The sequence below is a fragment of the Myotis yumanensis genome, unplaced genomic scaffold (genome assembly GCF_028538775.1).
Source record: "Myotis yumanensis isolate MYYU_CA2020_CCGP unplaced genomic scaffold, mMyoYum1.0.hap1 SCAF_3, whole genome shotgun sequence".
Classification (NCBI taxonomy): domain Eukaryota; kingdom Metazoa; phylum Chordata; class Mammalia; order Chiroptera; family Vespertilionidae; genus Myotis; species Myotis yumanensis.
The window spans coordinates 103,538,146-103,560,047 of record NW_027223754.1 but is presented as its reverse complement, the minus strand read 5'-3'; the positions used below and the strand labels follow the sequence as shown (position 1 = coordinate 103,560,047).

The 21,902-nt window shown below is 42.0% G+C and overlaps 1 protein-coding gene across 2 annotated transcripts in view; it reads left to right on the top strand.

The window, feature by feature from the left end:
• The window catches only part of TRPC4 (transient receptor potential cation channel subfamily C member 4), a 362,390-nt gene that overhangs the window by 283,485 nt on the left and 57,003 nt on the right, over positions 1 to 21,902 (top strand). For both annotated transcript variants that reach the window (XM_070409233.1, XM_070409232.1), the window contains one exon: positions 15,788 to 16,101. In XM_070409233.1, the coding sequence (XP_070265334.1) occupies positions 15,788 to 16,101 (314 nt within the window). The remainder of the gene's footprint in view (positions 1 to 15,787; positions 16,102 to 21,902) is intronic.

Sequence of the window (21,902 nt, the reverse complement as noted above, 5' to 3'; positions counted from 1 at the left end):
TCCTTTAGCCTTTTATTTTTGTCTGGGAAACTATTTTTCCAACTATTTTGAATGATAGCATTGCTTAATAGAGTAGTCTTGGATTTAGATGCTTGCTTTCATTTCATTGTATACTTAATACCTATCCCTTCTGGGCTGGAGAGTTTTTGTTGAGAAATCAGCTGACAGCCAAATTGGAGCTCCTTTATAGGTAACACATTGCTTTTCCCTTGCTGCCTTTAAGATTATCTCTTTGGCTTTAATTTTCAACATTTTAATTGTGATGTGTCTGTGCATGGTCCTCTTTGGGTTCATCTTGTTTGGGACTCTGTGCTTCATGAACTTGTGAGACTTTTTCCTACACCAGGTTAGGGATGTTTTCTGTCATTATTTCTTCAAACAGGTTCTCCTTTGCTTTCTCAGTTTATTCTCCTTTGGGTACTCCTATGATGCAGATATTATTACGCATTCATGTTGTCCCACAGCTTTTTAAAACTGTCTTCCTGTTTTGTTCCCCACTGTCTGATTAAGTGATTTTTGTTTCCGTCTTCTAATTAGCTGATCTAATCCTCATCTTCCTCTAGTCTGTTGTTTATTTCTTCCATTGTTTTCTTTATTTCCACTATGTCATTCTTTATTTCCAACTGGTTTTTCATAGTTTCTATATCTTTTTTTTCATGCTGGTGAGCATCCTTATAATCATTATTCTGATTATATCCACTTCATTTAGCTCTTCTCCTGGACAATTCTCTTGTTCTTTTATTTGGAGCTTGTTTCTTTGCCTCCCCGTTTTTTGTTGCCTTGTTTGAGTTTGCTTCTATGTATTAGGTACATCTTCTCTGACTCCCAGTCTTGGTAGGGTAGCCTCATGTAGTAGGTGATCTGTGGGGCCCAGTGCTACAGTCATCCTGATCACCAGATCTGGGTGCTCTAATAATGCCCATTGTGCACATTGTGTGGACCCTCCTGTTGTAATTGAGTCTTTATTGGCCCACTCATGTGTGGGCTTGACTGTCAGGCTGACAGTAAGGCTCAACTCCAACAAAGTGTGCAGGCTGCTATACAGATGCCTACTACACAAAGTGGAATTCACCTCAGTAGGTTTTATAGCCTGCCAATATCTTCCTTTTGATATACTGCTTGTGAAGATTATTGGATCCTCTTCTGTTCTTGTCTAAAGTTGACCACTGGGCTTATTGGTTTTGGGTCCCTTTGGAGGGTCTCTGGCACAGGTCAATATCAGGTGCTGTTTTTGACTGGCCCAGAGTACCCTGTTTGGAGCTATCGGCAATCCTCAAATTGTGGCTCCCTCTGCTGGGGCTGGGTGCATGCGGAAAGGACCAAAATGCACACAAAGGTCTGCTTTTCCTAGCCCCAGTCCCAGAAGCAGGTTAGGCAAATACTTAAAGCATCCTGAGATCTGCCTAGGGCAGGGGTGGGCAAACTTTTTGACTCGAGGGCCACAATGGGTTCTTAAACTGGACCGGAGGGCCGGAACAAAAGCATGGATGGAGTGTTTGTGTGAACTAATATAAATTCAAAGTAAACATCATTACATAAAAGGGTACGGTCTTTTTTTTTTTTAGTTTTATTCATTTCAAACAGGCCGTAGTTTGCCCACAGCTGGCCTAGGGCCTACAGGCTGACTGTTAGTCTTAGTCACTTAATGGACCTCAGGCTGCATACCTCAGCAAGGTGAAAACTCCACAGGCTGGGGCAAGAGGATTTCCAATGGGTGGGGCTATTGCTTCCCCCTAGGCTAAAGCTGCATTGATGGGAAAGCTCTGCCTGAGAAAGATGGCTTCTGCAGCATGGGGAAATGACTCAGCACAGGGATCCTGGCAACTGTCCTCCCAGCTCTCTCTCCTGAGCCATCAGCCCCATATTCTCCTCATGCAGCTCTAGTCCAGTTTCTTATCCCTCTGTTGGAGCCCAAGGTGAGTGGCTGCAAATGAAATTTAGTGTGTTGGCCCTTTAAGTGATTATCTGTGTTTCTAGCCATCTCTCTCTGCCTGACAAAACCCCCAGTGCTTTTTACAGCCAGATGTTTTGTGGGCCATTTTCCCAGTTCTGTTACTCTGGAGGGGGATCCCAGCTTGGGGGTTAGACCCAAGACTTCTCAAGGAAACCCCCAGCAGCTAAGATATCCCTCCAGAACTTCAGCTGCTGCCCATGAGGGCCTACTCATCCCTCTCATGCCTCTACACTTTCGACAAGTCTTGATATGGCCTTCTCTTCATGTTCTTGGTTATAAGGGTTCTCTGCTAGTCTTCAGTTGTTTATTCAGGATGATTTTTCCACATTTTAGTTGTTATTCCAGTTTGGTTGTGGGTGAATGCCCATGTAGATTCCACTTATTCTTGACAACTTCAAGAGCTATCTTTATTTATTTTTTAAAATTTTATTGAATTTATTGGAGTTACATTGTTTAATAAAATTACATAGATTTCAGGTATACAATTCTATAATACATCATCTGTACATTGTATTGTGTGTTCATGGCTCCATGACTTTTATAATCATTTATCTTCCCTTTAACCTCTTCTACCTCCCTCCATCCTCCTTTTTCCTCTGGTAATCATCATAATATTGTCTGTGTCTTTGATGTTGTTTTTTTCTTAATCCCTTCACCTTTTTCACCATCACCCCCAACTTAAACTGGACCAAAAAATTAAGTCCATCACTGCCTGTCACTACTGAGCCATTAAGCAAAGACAAGATTGAATCATTGATGTGTGTTTATTTCATATTTCCAGCAATGTGGAGTGAGCAACAGTGATGATCCCTTGGGAAAAAACCTGCTCCCTGACATTTCATTTTAAACAAACTCTTATATAGGATTAGTGGGTTAAAAAAAAAAATCTAAAGTTAGTGAATTCACAAGGTCTGCCCTTAAAAAAATTTTTTATTGTTGAAAGTATTACATAGGTCCCCTTTTTGCTGCCATTAACCTTTTACAGACCACTCCTGTAACTCCCCTGCCCCCCGCCCAGGACCACACCACCTTATTGTCTGTGTTCGTGGGTTATGCATACAAGTTCATTGGTTGATTTGTTCCCACCCACCCTCCCCTACCTCCCCTCTGAGGTTCAACAGTCTGTTCAATGTTTCTATGTCTTTGGCTCTCTTTTTGTTCATCAGTTTATTTGGTTCATTAGATTCCACGTATGAGTGAGATCATGTGATATCTATCTTTCTCTGACTGGCTTATTTCTCTTAGCATAATACCTTCCAGGCCCATCTATGCTGCTGCAAATGGTAAGAGTTCTTTCTTTATTATTGCTGTGTAGCATTCCACTGTGTATATGTAACATAGTTGTTTGTGTGTTTTTTTTATTTTATTTTATCTACTCATCTGCTGAGGGCACTTAGGCTGTTTCCAAATCTTACTACTAAAAATTGCGCTGCTATGAACATAGGGGTGCATATATTCTTTCTGATGAGTATTTCTGGTTTCTTAGAAGATACTCCTAGAAGTGGGATCATTGGGTCAAATGGGAGTTCCATTTTTAAGTTTTTGAGGAAACTCCACACTATTTTCCACAGTGGCTGCACCAGTCTGCATTCCCACCAGCAGTGTAGTAGGGTTTCCTTTTCTCGGCATCCTCGCCAATACTTGTCATTTGTTGGTTTGTTGATGATAGCCATTTTGACGGGTGTGTGCTGATATCTCATTGTCATTTTGATTTGCATCTTTCAGATGATTAGTGACTTTGATCATTTTTTTATGTCTCTTGGCTTTCTGAATGTTCACTTTGGAGAAGTGTATATTTAAGTCCTTTGCCCATTTTTTTTTAAAATTGAATTGTTTGTCATCCTTTTGTTAACTTTATAAGTCCCCTATATATTTTAGAGATTAACCCCTTATCTTATCTAATAAAGAGGGGATATGCAAATTGACCTTCACACCATAATGATCAAGATGGCTGTGCCCACGGTGGAGGCAGGGATTCCATAACACAAGATGGCTGCGCCCACATTGGAGGCTGAGTTCCTATAATGGGCCTTAACGAGCAATCAGCAGAGACCTGAGGCTGCCCTCCCCCCCTGCCTGGTGGGGCTTGACAGGGGACCTCAGGCCACGCCGCCCACCCCAGCAGAGCTTGATGGGGGACCTCAGGCTGTGCCCCCCACCCCAGCACTGGGCCAGGGGACCTGAGGCTGTGCCCCCCAGCTGGTGGGGCTTGACGGGGCACCTCAGGCCATGCTCCCCACCTGGCAGGGATTGATGGGGACCTCAAGGAGCACCACCTGCCCCGGCCCGGGCTGGGGGACCTCAGGCCAAGTTCCCTGCCCAGCAAGGCTTGACGGGGGACCTCAAGGCACACCCCTACCTGGGTGCTGGGCCTGGGGACCTCAGACTGCTTTCCCTGACCCTGGGCCAGGGGACCTCACACTGCACCCCCTGCCCCATCGCCAGGCCGGGGGACCTGAGGCTGCACCCCCGTCCCAGATGGGCTTGACAGGGGACCTGAGGCTGTGCCCCGTGCCCGGCGGGGCTTGATGGGTCTGGATCTTGCCCAATGGGAGTGGGGCCAGCCAGGTCTGGGTCTCGTATGATTTTGAGGCATGCACGGTTGGGCAGGGACTTGACTCTGGGTCCCGTGGTGAGCCCCAGACTCTCACAGAGGAAGAATTTCATATACATTTTACTAATTTTCTTTCATCTCTGACACTTCTATTATAAGGGCAAATGACATTATTAAAATATTTCCTCTAATTAATTCCCTTCTAATGTGCATAAATTTCTTGCACCGGGCCACTAGTAGAATGTATAATTGGCAAATATTTCCCATGTCGTGGGGTCTATTGATATATTGTTGTGCAGTTATTTATTTTAATGTTGTCCCATTTATTTTCTCAGTTTACATTATCCTAGGAGATGTATCAGTAAACATATTGCTACAAGAGATGACTGAGGTTTTGCTGCCTATGTTTTCTTCTAAGATTTTTATGGTTTCATAACTTATAAGTATTTTATCCATTTTTTGAGTTTATTCTTGTGTATGCTGTAAGTTGGTGGTCTAATTTCATTTTTTTTGCATGTACCTGTCCAATTGTCCCAAAGCTATTTATTGAAAAGATTGTTTCTGCTTCACGGTATTTTCTTGCCTCCTTTGTCAAATACTAATTGAGCATAGTGGCTTGGGTTGATTTCTGGGTTCTGTGTTCTGCCCCATTGATCTATATACCTGTTCTTTTGCCAGTACCCAGTTGTTTTGATTACAATCGCTTTGAAGTATAACTTGATATCTGGCATTGTGATCCCTCCAACTTTATTCTTCTTTTTCAAGATTGCTGTGGCTATTTGGGGTCCTTTTCTTGTTCTATATAAATTTTTGGAGTGTTTGTTCTAGATCTGTGAAATAAGCATGGGTATTTTAATATGGATTGCATTGAATCTGTAGATTGCTTTTGGTCAAATGGACATTTTAATTATGTTGATTCTACCAATCAATGAACATGGTATATTCTTCCACTTATTTATATCTTCCTCTATCCCTTTTTTTTTCAACATCTTATAGTTTTCAGAGTACAGGTCTTTTACCTCCTTGGTTAAGTTTATTTCTAAGTATCCTAATTTATTTTATTGTTGTTGCAAAGGTAAATGGGATTTTTTGTTGTTGTTAGTTTATCCTTCTGAGAGTCCATTATTGGTGTATAAAAGTGCAATGGATTTTTGGGTGTAACTTTTGTATCCTGCTATGTTTCCAAATTCATGTATTAAATCTAGTAGTTTTTATGGAGTTTTTAGGGTTTTATAAGTGCAATATCATGTCATCTTCAAATAATGAGAGTTTTACTTACTCCTTTACAATTTGGATGCCTTTTATTTCTTCTTCTCCTTTTCTGATGGCAATGGCTAGGATTTCCAGTACTATGTTGAACAAGAGTGGTGAAAGAGGGCATTGCTGTCTTGCTTTCAGGAGAAATGGTTTTAGTTTTTGCCCATTGAGTTTGATGTTGGCTGTAGGTTTGTCAAAAATGGCTTTTAATATGTTTAGGTATGATCCCTCTATTCCCATTTTGCTGAGAGTTTTTATCAAAAAAGGGTGTTGGATAGTGTTGAATTCTTTTCCAGCACCAATTGATATGATCATGTGATTTTGGTCTTACAAGCTGTTTATGTGCTGTATCACATTTATTGATTTGCTTGTACCAGCCTTACATCCCAGGAATAAATCCCACTTGTTCATGGTGTATTATCTTTTTAATGTATTGCAGCATCCAGTTTCCTAAAATTTTGTTGAGGATTTTAGCTTCTATGTTCATCAGGGATATTGGCCTGTAGTTCTCTTTCACTATCTTGTCTTTATCTGCTTTGGGAATTAGAGTAATCCTGGCTTCTTAGAAAGAGCTTGGAAGTGTTCCTCCTTTTTGAATTTTTTGGAATAGTTTGAGGATAGGTGTTACTTCTTTGAATATTTGGTAAGATTCCCCTGTGAAACTGTCTGGACCAGGGCTTTTATTTGCTGGGATTTTTTTTGATTACTGCTTCAATTTCATCAGTAGTTATCAGCCGATTCATGTGTTCTGATTCCTCCTGATTGAGGTCTGGAAGGTTGAATTTTACTAGGAACCTGCCCATTTTGTCCAGATTGTCTCATTTGTTGGAATAAAGTCATTCTAAGTATTTTATTACAATCCTTTGTATTTCTGTTACTTCACCTCTTTGGTTTCTGATTTTGTTTATTTAGGTCCTCTGTGTTTTATTTCTGGTGAGTCTGGCTAGAGTTTCATACATCCTGTTTATACTTTCTAAGAATCAGCTCTTGGTTTTATTGATCTTTTGTATTTTTTATTTTTTGTCTCTATGTCATTTATTTCCACTCTGATCATTATTATTTCCTTCAGTCTACTTACTCTGGTTTCCTTATTGTTCTCTTTCTAATTTTTTAAATTGCAATAATAGATAACTTATTACCAATTTTTCTTATTTTTTGAGGTAGGCCTGTAGTGCTAAGAACTTCCCTCTCAGGACTATTTCACTGTGTCCCATAGATTTTTGATTGTTGTATGTTCATTTTCACTTGTTTTCAGAATGTTTTATATCTTCTTTGATCTCTTTGGTAACCTACTCATTGTTTAATAGCATGCTATTTAGCCTCCACGTGTTTGATTGCCTTATGAGCATTTTTATAGTAGTTGATTTCTAATTGTACGCCATTGTGGTCTGAGAAGACGCTTGATATGATTTCAATCTTCTTGAATTTATAGAGAATTAGTTTGTGACATAATATGTGGTCTATCTTTGAAAAATGTCCCTTGTACACTTGAGAAGAAATTTTATTCATAGCCTTGGGGTGAAATGTTCTGAAGATGTCAATTAGTTCCATCTGATCTAGTGTGTCATTTAGAATTGCTGTTTCCTTGTTGACTTTTGTCTAGAAGTTTTATTCAGTGATGTCCCTGGGGTATTAAAGTCCCCTACTATGATTGTATTGCTGTTGATATCTCCCTTTATATCCCCCAGAAGATTTTTTAATATTATTTATTGTTTAAAGTATTACACATAGTATTATTACATATGTTTAATTTTTCCCACATTGAGCTCTCCCTGGCCACCCTCACCCCCCAGCACATGACTTCACCCCATAGTGCTGGTGTCCATGAGTTATGCTTATATGCATGCATACAAGTCCTTTGGTTAATCTCTTACCCCCACCACCTTCCCCTGTCTTCCCTCTGAAGTTCGATGGCCTGTTCGATGCTTCTCTGTCTCTGGATCTATTTTTGTTCATCAGTTCATGTTGTTCATTATTTTCCACAAATGAGTGAGATAACATGATATTTATCTTTCTCTGACTGGTTTATTTCATTTAGCATAATGCTCTCCATGTCCATTCATGCTATTGCTAATGGTAAAAGTTCTTTCTTTTTTATAGCAGTATAGTATTCCCTTGTGCAGATGTACCACAATTTTTTAATCCACTCATCTGCTGAAGGGCACTTAGGCTGTTCCCAAATGTTAGCTATTATAAATTGTGTTGCTATGAACATAGGGGTGCATATGACCTTTCTGATTGGTGTTTCTGATTTCTTGGGATACATTCCTAGAAGTGGGACTATTGGGTCAAATGGCAGTTCCATTTTTAATTTTTTGAGGAAACTCCATACTGTTTTCCACAGTGGCTGAAGCAGTCTGCATTCCCCCCAGCAGTGCACAAGGGTTCCTTTTTCTCTGCATTCTTGCCAGCACTTGCAGTTTGTTGATTTGTTGATGATAGCCATTTTGACAGGTGTGAGATACTATCTCATTGTTGTTTTGATTTGCATCTCTCAGATGATTAGTGACTTTGAGCATGTTTTCATATGTCTCTTGGCCTTCTGTATGTTCACTTTTAAAAAGTGTTCACTTAGGTCCTTGCTCATTTTTTTGTATTGGGTTGTTTACCTTCCTTTTGTTCAGATGTGTGAGTTCCCTATAAATTTTGGAGATTAATATAACATTGGCAAATATGTTCTCCCATGCAGTGGGCTTACTTGTTGTTTTGTTATGGTTTCTTTTGCTGTGCAGAAGCTTTTTATTTTGATGTATTCCCATTTGTTTATTTTCCCCTTAGTTTCCATGGCCCTAGGAACTGTATCAGTAAAGATATTGCTACTACATATGTCTGATAATTTTGCTGCCTATGGATTCTTTTAAGATTTTTGTGGTTTCCCGTCTTACATTTATGTCCTTTATCCATTTTGAGTTTATTTTTCTGTATGGTGTAAGTTGGTGGTTTAATTTCATTTTTTTGCATGTATCTGTCCAATATTCCCAATAAAGTTTATTGAAGACTTTCTTGACTCCATTGTATGCTCTTGCCTCCTTTGTCAAATATAAATTGAGCATAATGGCTTGGCTTGATTTCTGGGTTCTCTGTTCTTTTACATTGGTCTGTATGTCTGTTCCTGTGTCAGTACCAGGCAGTTTTGAGAACCGTGGCTTGGTAATGTAGCTTGGTATCTGGTATTGTGATCCCTCCAACTTTGTTTTTCTTTCTCAAGATTTATGTGGCTATTCAGGGTCTTTTTTTATATTCCATATGAATTTTTGGAGAATTTGTTCTAGGTCTGTGAAATGTGCCATTGGTATTTTAATGGGGATTGCATTAAATCTATAGATTGCTTTGGGTAGTAAGGACACTTTAATGATATTGATTCTATCAGTCCATGAACCCAGTATATTCTTCCATTTGCCTAGGTCTTGCTCTCTATCACTTTTTTCAATTTCCTGTAGTTTTCCAAGTACAGGTCTTTTACCTCCTTAGTTAAGTTTATTCCTGGGTATTTTAATTTTTTATTTTTATTTTTTGGTTCAATGATAAATGGTATTATCTTTTTGTTTGTTTCTCTTTCTGTAAGGTCATTTTTCATGTATAAAAAAAACCATAGGTTTCTGGGTGTTAATTTGTATCCTGCTACATTGCCAAATTCACTTATTAAAACTAATAGTTTTTGTTTTTTATTAAGGAGTCATTGGGGTTTTCTATGTACAAATTCATGTCATCTGTGAATAATGACAGTTTTACTTCTTTTCCATTTTGGATTCCTTTTATTTCTTCTTGTCTGATCGCTATGGTCAGCACTTCCAGTACTATGTCGAACAGGAGTGGTGAGAATAAACATCCCTGTCTTGTTCCTGTTCTTAGGGGAAATGGTTTTAATTTTTGCCCATTGAGTATGATGTTGGCTGTAGGTTTGTCATTTCATTCTTTTTTTATGTTGAGGTATAGGCCCTCTATTCCCACATTGCTAAGAATTTTTATCAAGAAAGGGTGATGGCTTTTGACAAATGCTTTTTCTGCATCAATTGATATAATTATGTGATTTTCATCTCTCAATTTGTTTATGTGATGTATCATGTTTATTAATTTGTGGACAATTTAGTTGTATTCCCAGCCCGGCCCTGGGAGGAGGTGCCCAACAGGTCTGACTATTCAGCTGCCATTTTCTCTTCCCCTACCTTTTTTTTATTGTCCTTGCAAAGATTAGCCCTGAACATTGTAAAGATTAGTCCAGAATGCTGTCTCCCTTCAGATAGATTCTGTCTGTTAACTGGGCTCCAGGCTGCCTTATCTCCAGGGCCTATTCTCCTTCTTGTAACATGTCCTTCAGTTTCCCAGGGTCTGTAAGAAAATCTCTTCTTTACAGTGGGCAGCTATTAAATTACTCTAATTCTACTATGTGCCCCTCCCCTATCACAGCCACCCTCCCCTTTGACAGCTTCCAGTCTGTTCATTGTATCTATAAGTCTGTTTCTGTTTTGTTTGTTAGTTTACTTTTTTCATTAGATTCCACATATAAGTGAAGTCATATGATACTCGTCTTTCTCTGATTGGCTTATTTCACTTAGCATAATATTCTCCAGATCCATTCACATTGTTACAAATGGTAAGAGGTCCTTCTTTTTTATGACCAAGTGATTGTTGAATAATATTCCATTGTAATGCACCACAGTGTTTTTATCTACTTATCTGTTAACTATGGACTCAGTACACGAATTTATGCACCTTGAAAGGAACTGTGGGCTGTGAGGCTGCGGTGGGCACAGGGAAAGGCTCATCCTCTGTGACCCCACTCAGGCCCTCCTGCCACTGCCCCCAGTCCCCTGTCTGCTGGCAGTCCTGCTCCCACTGTCACCACTTCCACGTGCTGATGGCACCAGTCCCACTCGCACCCCCTGTCAGTGTGGAGTGATTGGTAGCTGCTGTCCCGATCACCCCTCAGGAGCAGGGGGAGGTGGAGAAGCCCTCAGGGGTGATCGGGGCTGGCAGCTGCCTCTCGCACCCACTGATAGTGCCGAGCGATCAGAACTGGCACTGGGTGCTGGCAGCGGGTGCAAGCAGTGGCTCTGGCACCGGCAGCAGGTGCAAGTGGGGCTGTCGCTGGCAGCGGGTGCAAGATGTGGCTGCTGGCCTCTCAGGAGCAAAGAATTTTCAATAACCACCAGAGGCTCACCTCGATGACAGCAACCGGTGCCCCGCCTTGGTCTGGCACCCTCTCTCACCTGTTCCACTATCCCACCGTGGCCAATGCCTGCTATGTTCCACACTCTTCTGCCTACTGCTGACACCCACCATGTTCCATCATACTCCCTGGTGGTCAGCGCTTGTCATAGCAACCGGTGGTTTGGTTGTTCTGCTGTTTGGTCTATTTGCATATTAGGGTTTTATATATATACATGGGCACTTGGGCTGCTTCCAAATCTTGGCTATTAGAAATAATGCTGCATTGAACTTAGGGGTGTATATATTCTTTCAAATCAGTGTTTCAGGTTTCTTTGGATATATTCCCAGAAGTGGAATCACTGCGTCATATGGAAGTTCAAATTTTAATTTTTTGAGAAAAATCCTATCATCAATGAATCAACAAACAACCAGTGTTGGCAAGGATATGGACAAAAGGGAACCTTCATGCACTATTGATGGAAATGCAGATTGACAGAGGCACTGTGGCAAACTTGAATGTTTTAAATTGTCATCCAAGCAAGAGTCTGTTGAACAAAATCAGTTACTTGTGATGTGTTTTTTTCCTCAGGGAGATTAAAAAAATACTATCTATTATTTTTAAGAGAAGTAACATTTGTAAAGTCATTGCTATAAAATAAAATATAAAGAGAAAGAAAATATTCTGATTGGACTCATACAGATGCAGAAAGTTTGTTCTGACAGGAAAAAAGATGCAGTAGTCTAGACATATTTTTTAGTGATATATATGGAGAAGAAAATTCAATTTATTATTCACTTCCTATACATATATAATTATAGGGTTTCATAATGGAATATTTCAAAGAGTGTATTTGATCTCCTTTTTTTAAAAAAAAATAAAAAGCAGCAAATTTACTTTAATACTACAAGTAACAAATTGTATTGTGCTCTTTACATAGCTTAATATGAAGATAATTCAAAGCTGACATTTATTTAACATAAAATAATTGCTGGTCAAAGTTAAATCTAGCAAATCTTTTTCTCAAATCACATCTACACTAATAAAAGAGGAACATGGTAATTAGCGTACGACCACTACCCTTCCCATTGGCTAATCAGCATATCCTTATGCAAATTAACTGTCAGCCAAGATGGCGGCCGGCAGCCAGGCAGCTGGAAGCAAACATGAGGCTTGCTTGCTCCAGTGACTGCAGACTCCAACATTCCCCACCTGACTTGCTGGCCTCTGAGCTACAACTCTAAGAAACTATGTTGGAAATATAGAAGCTAAACAAAACCCCAGAAAAAAGCTTTCAGCCAGCTGGGATCTCAGAGCTAGAGTTATACATTATTTCTATCATAGCAGCGGAAGCCTCAGAGCTAGAGCCAGAGCTAAAGCTGGCCCAGAATAAAAAAAAAGAAAGAAAAGAAAAAGAAAAAAAGGAGTGGTTGGGAGCTTCAGCCAGCCAATTGCCATCCTGAAAGCAGCCCTCAGCTCTTCACCCAGACTGGCCAGACACCCCAGTGGGGACCCCCACCCTGACCCAGGACACCCTTCAGGGCAAACCAGCCGGCCCCAGGCCTCTATCCTATATAGTAAAAGGGTAATATGCCTCCTGGCACCGGGATCAGCGGAGCCACGAGGCCTCCTGTCACCGGATCAGCGTGACAGGGGGCAGCACCCAAACCCCATGATCACCCTGCAGCTCTGTGTGTGACAGGGAATGGCGCCCCAACCCCCCCCCCCCCCCACACACACACACACACAGGCCCTGCTCTGTGTGTGACAGGGTAGAGCCATAACCTCCCCATCGGCCCTGCCCTGAGTGTGACAGTGGTGGCGCCCCAACCCCCTGATCGACCCTGCTCTATGTGTGACAGGGGGCGGCGCCCCAACCACCCCCCCCCCCGCCCCACGGGCCCTGCTTTGTGTGTGACGGGGTAGAGCCATAACCTCCCCATCGGCCCTGCCCTGAGTGTGACAGTGGTGGCGCCCCAACCCCCTGATCAGCCCTGCTCTGTGGGTGATAGAGGGTGGCGCCCAAACCCCCCCCCCCACGGTCCCTGCTCTGTGTGTGATGGGGTAGAGCCATAACCTCCCCATTGGCCCTGCCCTGAGTGTGACAGTGGCAGCGCCTCAACCCCCTGATCCACCCTGCTGTGTGTGTGACAGGGGGCGGTGCCCTAACTCCCCTATCGGCCCTGCTCTGTGCATGACAGGGGGGAGCTCCCCAACCCCCTGATTGGCCCGGCTCTGTGCGTGACAGGGTACGGAGCCTCAACCCCCCTGATCGGCCCTGCTCTGTGCGTGACAGGGGGCAGCGCCCCAACCCCATGATTGGCCCTGCAGGGTACGGAGCCCCAACCCCCCTGATGGGCCCTGCTCTGAGCCCGACCAGGGGCTGCACCTAGGGATTGGGCCTGCTATCTGCCACCCGGGAGTGGACCTAAGCCAGCAGGTCGTTAACTCCCGAGGGGTCCCAGACTGCGAGAGGGCACAGGCCGGGCTGAGGGACCCCTCCGAGTGCACAAATTTTTGTGCACCGGGCCTCTAGTATTATATAATTAAGGAATGTTAAGATAAATATCACATTATCTACACATTAAATATTTTAAAAATAGCAATTCATTGACATACAGGATGATTTGTAAGTTAGGTTTTATCTACATTTAAGATATAACAGATACAAAGTACTAACTGTTATGCCCATATTGGCCATTATTATTTCCACAGTAACAGACCACTACTTCCGCTCATTTATATGTAATTTGTATCATACATGCATTTTCTCTAGAATAGCCAAGTATTTCAAATATGGTAAGTAAAGTCATTGTTACTTTGTTAAAAATTTAGTGCCTTTCATTTATAATGTATTTTTCTTTGTTACAATGATATTGCTATATTTTTCCATTGTAAAATCAGATTTCCCCCTATATAACACTTCTTTTTTTGAAATTCCATTGGAAAGGCAAGAGCAGCTGTAATTCACATATTAATGAATACTACAAATGTCAAGGACAGATCAGGAAGGCACTTTAATTGAAGTTTATAAATTATAAATTAACTAGAGGCCCAGTGTATGAATTCCTGCACCAGTGGGATCCCTTGGCCTGGCCTGCAGGATCGGGCTGAAACTGGCTCTCCAACATCCCCTGAGAGGTCCCAGATTGTGAGAAGGCACAAGCCAGGTGGATGGACCCCACCGGTGCACAATCAGGGCCAGGGAGGGAGATGGGAAGTTGGCCAGCTGGGGAGGAACCACGGGAGGGCTCCAGGGCATGTCCATACCATCTCGTTCAGTCCCGATTGGTCATACACCAGCAGCAAGCTAACCTACCGGTTGACTGTCTGTCCCCGGGGAGTCAGTGCACGTCATAGCAAGTGGTTGAGTGACCGTAGCATATCATTAGCATATTACACTTTCATTGGTTGAACAGACCACTGGACACTAAGCATATTAGGCTTTTATTATATAGGACTAGAGGCCTGGTGCACAAAAATTTGTGCACTTGGGAGGGTCCCTCAGCCCAGCCTGTGCCCTCTCGCAGTCTGGGACCCCTCAGGGAATGACCACCTGCTGGCTTAGGCCCACTCCCCAGGGGACTGAGCCTAAGCTGAGAGTCAGACATCCCTTTGGCAGCCCGGAAGCCCTTGGGGGATGTCCACTGGCAAGAGCAGGCCTAGCTGTAGTTGGACATCCTTAGCGCTACTGAGGAGGCAGGAGAGGCTCCCACCACCACCGCTGTACTGGCAGCCATCAGCCTGGCTTGTGGCTGAGCAGAGCTCCCCCTATGGGAGCACACTGACCACCAGGGGGCAGCTCCTGCATTGAACTTCTGCCCCCTGGTGGTCACTGTGTCATAGTGACCAGTGATTCCCAGTTGCTCTGCTGTTAGGGTCAATTTGCATATTACCCTTTTATTATATAGGACAGAGGCCTGGTGCATGGGTGGGGCCGGCTGGTTTGCCCTGAAGGGTGTCCGAGATCAGGGTGGGGGTCCTGCTGGGGTTCCTGGCCAGCCTGGGTGAGGGGCTGAGGGCCATTTTCAGACTGGCCACAGCCCCCTCAGGGTGGGGGTCCCCACTGGGGTGCCTGGCCACCCTGGGTGAGGGGCTGAGGGCCATTTTCAGGCTGGCCACAGCCCCCTCAGGGTGGGGGTCCCCGCTGGGGTGCCTGGCCAGCATGGGTGAGTGGCTGATGGCTTTTTTCAGGCTGGCCAAGCCCCCCAGCGAGGACCCTTACCCCATGAGGGTGTGGCCAGCCTAGGAGAGGGGCTGATGGCTCTTTGCAGGCTGGCCACAGCCCCTTCAGGGTAGGGGTCCTCGCTGGGGTGCCTGGCCAGCCTGGGTGAGAGGCTGAGGGCCATTTTCAGGCTTGCCAAACCCCACAGCAGGGACCCTCACCCCATGAGGGTGTGGCCATCCTGGGTGTGGGGCTGATGGCTGTTTGCCAGCTGGCCACAGCCCCCAGCCACCCAAGCTCCCAGTGGAGGCTGGCAGGAAGCAGGTATCTTGGATTTATTTAGCTTCTATAATTGAAACTTTGTTGCCTTTTGCGGAGGCCACAGCTGGCCAGGGCCGGCGGGAAGCTTGGCTTCCTCCATCGCCCAGGCAACCAAGCCTCCTGCTTGCTCCAGCTCGGTGGCTGCCAGCCGCCATCTTGGTTGGGTTAATTTGCATATAGTCGCTCTGATTGGCTTGTGGGCGTGGCTTGGGCATAGCAAATGTACGGTCAATTAGCATCTTTGTCTTTTATTAGTTTAGATACTTTCTTTTTTATTAGTATTGCTGCCATTGTTCTGGAGGACATCAGCTTCCTGAAAAAGTATCCTGGTCTGACATATTTATATGTATGCATTTGTTTTACTTTTTTTTTTTCTCTTTTCTTCAGTACAGTGCTCTTAATCCTCGAGAATCTTGGGACATGTGGCATCCCACTCTGGTGGCTGAAGCTTTATTTGCAATTGCAAACATCTTCAGTTCCCTACGCCTGATCTCACTGTTTACTGCAAATTCTCACTTGGGGCCTCTGCAGATATCTTTGGGAAGAATGCTCCTGGACATTTTGAAGTTTCTATTCATATACTGCCTTGTGTTGTTAGCATTTGCTAATGGCCTAAATCAATTATATTTCTACTATGAAGAAACAAAAGGTTTAAACTGCAAAGGCATACGATGTGAAAAGCAGAATAATGCATTTTCAACGTAAGTCCAAACATTTCTATCAATAACATGCAGAAGTTTAGAATGCAATACATTATGAATTTGAAAAATCGTTGACAAGTGGTTGCAAAGGAAATTATGCTTAATGCAGAGAACAGAATTAGCATGTCTTTAAATATTTAATTAATTCATTCATTCATTTTGCTTTTCTCAGTGCTTCATATAAATGATGTCACATCATATGTGAAAAGAAAAATAATAAAATTATAATTTCTTCTGTTATCTTCATGGTATTCAAAGTAAATAGTCCTTTTCTTATAACTTTATTTTAATTGTTGACACTATTACAGATGTCCGCATTTCCCCCTCCCTTTGCCCACCTCTACCCAACCCCTGTTCCCTCTTCCCTCTGGCCATCACTATATTGTTGGTTGTGAATATATGTTATTTAGCTAAGTTTTAGTAAAATGATAATTTCTTTCAAAATGACCTAATTAAAGACACCTATATATACTTTTTTGAATTATTAAATTTATTGGGGTGACATTGGTTAACAGGATTATATAGATTTCAAATATACACTTCTGTGATACATTTCTGTATATTGTACTTGTGCCCACAGTCAGTCTTTTTCTATCACCATAAATTTGGCCTCCTTTACCTATTACTACCTCCACACCCGCTTCACTACCTTACTTTGTCTGTGTCTATGAATTTCGGTTTTATATCCCACATATGGGTGAAATTATATGGTTTTTCTTACTGACTTATTTTGTTTAGGATGATATTCTCAAGGTCCATGTATACTCTTAAAATGTGAAATAAGCCCACCAGAGTGGCTCAGTGAGCATGGACATATGAACCAGGAGGATACAGTTCGATTTCTGGTCATGGCGTATGCCCGGGTTGTGGGTTTGATCCCCAGTGTGTGGTGTGCAGGAGGCAGTCGATCGATGATTCTCTTTCATCATTGATGTTTCTCTCTTTCTCCCTCTCCCTTCCTCTCTAAAATCAATAAAAATATAATTAAAATCAATAAAAATATAATTAAAAAAAATAAGTAAATCATAAATAAAATGTAGAATAAAATGGAAATCTGTGTCCTATTGATAGCTTACACACCCATTAAAAATATAATGTGTACATGTAAAAGCAATTATATAAAAAAATCCAAGTGCTTTTCAGTCCTTTTTCATGTGTTTTCCAGATGTTAAAGTCCTTTCATATCTCTTTGATTCTCTAGTTTTCCATACAAAAATCTAAGCATATAGAAATAATCCAAACCTTATTATGCACACAAAACTTTCTGTGCCCTTCCACCTGAGAAGCAATAGGCCTTGTGTAGTATCACCATCTATATCTTACAATCAGATTTGCTGGACAACACAGGTTCATGACCACTATGTTTGATGTTCACACAGTCCTCATACAATACACCTCTATATATCTGTGTCCATTTCCTTCCCACTCTAGTAAACAGTTAATTAGCAGATTAATGGAGAAGTTGGGTAATTTTCATCTACACAGTAACCATATGTGAATACATGGTCTTTTGTAGTTGACTTTTAAAAGTCAGACCCTATTCATGGACCATTACAGAATTTTATATAATATAAGAGAGTACAGTAACTTTTTAAGTATAAGGAAATTAATAAACTCACATGAACTAAGTCACTCATAGTTAAAAAAAAATTGTTGATTAAATTCTGTCTTGTTTTATCTTTGATTCCAGTACTTAAAACTCCATTTTAATTAATCAAGACCTGATTATTTGCACATGAAATTTTAAGTGCTGCCTTAGTTGCCTTAAATATTTTTAGAAATAGATTTGCTACAAACCACGAATCATACATAAAACAAAAAGTCATTCCAGCCTCTCCTTGCCTTGCCAACCCCTGCTCCCAGCCTCTTCTGAGCTTAAGTAGCATTTCTTCAGCTGACCAGCTTACTTGGCTTTGTTGTCTTCCTTATATTCTTTTCTGACTCTGGACAGGGCAGGTTCATTGAATGCCTTGTAACAACATCCTTGTGACTAGCATGGTTTTGGACTGTCTCAGTTTTGATACCTAAACCTATCTTTCCCCACTCATTTGTGATCCTTGTCTTGGTATTTGCCCCTAGCAACTAGGTACAGGGATTTACAATGGCCAGATCCTACCACTTTTCCCTAGAATTCCACCTCCAACAAGCTGCCTGTATATTGTCTGTCTGCTTACTGGACTGCTGGATTTCTGGTGGAGAGCTCTTATGCACGCTGTGTCTTGCACAACTCCTTTGCTACTTTGTCCTGCATGCCCTGATGCAAACTGCTTGCCAAGACCACTCCATCTATATTTGTTGTCATATCCTTCTGATTCCATGCTTTGTTTTCCAGAAAGAACTTCTAAACAGCACCTAGAAGTGAGTAAACTCCCATGTCTTTTTTTAATTCAGGGAACAGCTCTGGTTCCAAGACCCCAAACCCTTCTCAGAAATCTGATTCATCTGCAACCAACAGGATTATACTTAACCCCATCTTAATTTATGTTCCCTAAGATTTCCAGGAATCCCTTTGCTTCATGGTAAATGATTAAATATTAACTCATTTAAATCTCCATTCAAGAACGTATGGCTAGAAAATTCTGATGTAAGATATCCAATATAAATTGTATCTTAAAAGCAACTGTATTGAATTTTTAAATTATGTATTATTTTACTTTGTCCATACTGATGGTTTCCTCTGCTATAATAAAAAACAAACGATAATTGCATACCTCAAATATTATAGACCCAAATCATTCAACCTAAATAAATCGAGTATTCTACCTGAAATTTTTCCAATGTAAACTTTCAAGGAACAAATTATTTTTGTTCAAAGTTATTCAAAAGCTAAAATATATATTCATAACTTCTCATTTTTTAATATACTAGAATATATAGGATGTAGTAGGCAGGCATGAGTCACTTATCCCTTAATGACCCTGTTTGGCTAAATGGATATAAATCACTGTGAGGGGATAACTAGTGATGTCCTCAGGGCACCTGCTCTACATCTTATTTCTGTGCTTTTGTTGTCTTCAGTTTTCTTTTCATAATTATATAACTGATATAAATTTTAAGCTTTCACCCTAGCTGGTTTGCTCAGTGGATAGAGTGTTGGCCTGAAAGGTCCCAGGTTTGATTCTGGTTAAGGGCACATGTGGAGGCAACCAATCAATGTGTTTCTCTCACATAGATGTTTCTCTCCTTCTGTTTCTCCCCATTCTTCCACTCTCTCTAAAAATCAATGGCAAAATAGCCTTGGGTGAGAATTATTAAAATTTTTTTTCAAACTTTCTTTTACTAACTGCTCTTTCAGAGATTTTATTCCATGTGAGAATTTAAAAAAAAAACATAATAATTCATGTAAAGTACCTGAATACAGCAGCTGTCATATAATATGATAAAATATTAGCTACTTTACTTCTTTTTATCATTAGTGGTAGTAGTACAGTGTTATCTCTCACTTATATCTCAAATGGTTACTCTCTTTTACTCCTTTCATTCAGGGTAAATATGGATGATGAAACTTTATAACCTTGTGTTTCTCATTAGTTACCACTCTTGTTTCTCTTCTTTCTTTCATCCAAGCAACCCTGAAATGAAGCCTGAACATGATAGGTTGTTTTCTTGCTTCTTATTCATTCTTCACCCAATTGCAATTTGGTTGTTGCTTCCATGACTCCATTAGAACTACTCTAGAAAATATCTAGAGCAGTGGTTCGCAAGCTTCCTAATTCTGTGACCCTTTAATACAGTTCCTCATGTTGTGGTGACCCCCAACCATAAAATTATTTTCATTGCTACTTCATAACTGTAATTTTGCTACTGTTATGAATCGTAATGTAAATATCTGATATGCAGGATGTATTTTCATTGTTACAAATTGCACAGAATTAAAGCATAGTGATTAATCACAAAAACAACATGTAATTATATATGTGTTTTCTGATGGTCTTAGGCGACCCCTGTGAAAGGGTCGTTCGACCCCCAAAGGGGTCACGACCCACAGGTTGAGAACTGCTGATCTAGAGCCTTCACATCACCACTATCGATGGATTTTATTTCTTTACATTTTCTTCAATATATCTGAATCATTTGACCCTGTTTAACACTTTCATGTTTTAACATTATTTTATTTTTCAATTACAGTTTATATTCAACATTTTTTATTAGTGACACTTTCATTTTTGAAATCTTGTCCTTTTTAAATTATGTTACTCTGCTTTAATATTTCATCTCTTATTTTAGTCTTTTTCACTTTCCTCTGATAATTATATTTCAACTATTGCTTTTATTTATTTTTTAAAATTTTTTAAATTCTTTATTGTTTAAAGTATTACATAAGTCTCCTTTTCCCCCCATTGACCTCTCCCCAGCTGCCCCCACCCTCAAAAGTGGTCTGCCGTAGTAACTATCCTCAAACCCTATTGCAATATCTCTGTGAAAACTCAGCTATGATTATGGATTTGGCCCAATGCCTTTGAGATGACTTCTATATTCATATCACTAGCACAGATCCCCAAGATTTGTAGGTCCAACTGTCTGTTAGCTACCTCTCCATGTATATCTCCTAAAAATGTAAACCTAATCAAAGAAAATTCATCAGAGTTTCTCCCTCAAAAGTGGTTCTTCCTTCTCTCCATTGTTAAACAGCTCTAGCAAAATACACCAATAAACACATAATTAAATTTCACATCCTGTAATTAAAATTTAATTATGCAATCTACACTACTAAAAGAGAAACATGTAAATTAACCATCACTCTGCCACTCTGCTACACCCACCAGCCAATCAGGAGTGAGTATGCAAATTAACCCAACTAAGGTGGTGGTGGCCACGGTGGCCAAGCTTCCTGCCTGACCTGGCTGTCCCTGGGCTCCACTCAAGGCTACAAAGTTTCAATTATAGAAGATAAATAAATCCCAGATACCTGCTTCCAGCCTTCCCTGGCCTCCACTCAAGGGGGCGCTGAAAAAAAGAAAAAAGAATAAAAGGAGAGGCTGGGAGCTTGGGTTGCTGGGGGGCATGGCCAGCCTGAAAATGGCCGTCAGCCCTCTCCCAGGTTGGCCAGGCACCCCAGCAGGACCCCCCCACCCTGAAGGGGCTGTGGGCAGCCTGCAAACAGCCATCAGCCCCTCACCCAGGCTGGCCAGGCACCCCAGCGGGACCCCCACCCTGATCTGGGACACCCTTCAGGGAAAACCAGCTGGCCCCTACCTGTGCACTAGGCCTCTATCTATACTAATAAAAGGGTAATATGCTAATTAGACTGGGAGACCTTCCAGATGCTCTTCTGGACCAAGCCATGGTGGCGGGGCTGAGATAGAGGCGGTTAGAGGCCAAGAGGGGAGGGCAATTGTAGGTGATCAGGCCAGGATGGTACGGCAGTTGTGGGTGATCAGGCTGATGGGAAGGCAGGGCTGTTGAGGGTAAGCAGACCAGCAGGGGGGGCAGTTGGGGGCGAGCAGACTATCAGTGGGGGTCAGTTGGAGGTGATCATGACCATGGGGGGGGGCAATTTGGAGCGAGCAGGCCAGCAGGGGGGGCATATGGGGGTGAGCAGGCCAGCAGCAGGGGACAGTTGGAGGCGAGCAGTCGGCAGGCAGAGTGGTTAGGGGCAATCAGGCAGGCAAGCAGGTGAATGGTTAGAAGCCAGTAGTCCCGGATTGTAAGAGGGATGTCCGACTGCCAGTTTAGGCCCGATCCCTGTAAACCAGCAGTAGGACATCCTTCGAGGGGTCCCAGATTGGAGAGGGTGCAGGATGGGCTGAGGGACACCACCCCACCCCACCCCCCCACCCGCCCCCCCGTGCACGAATTTC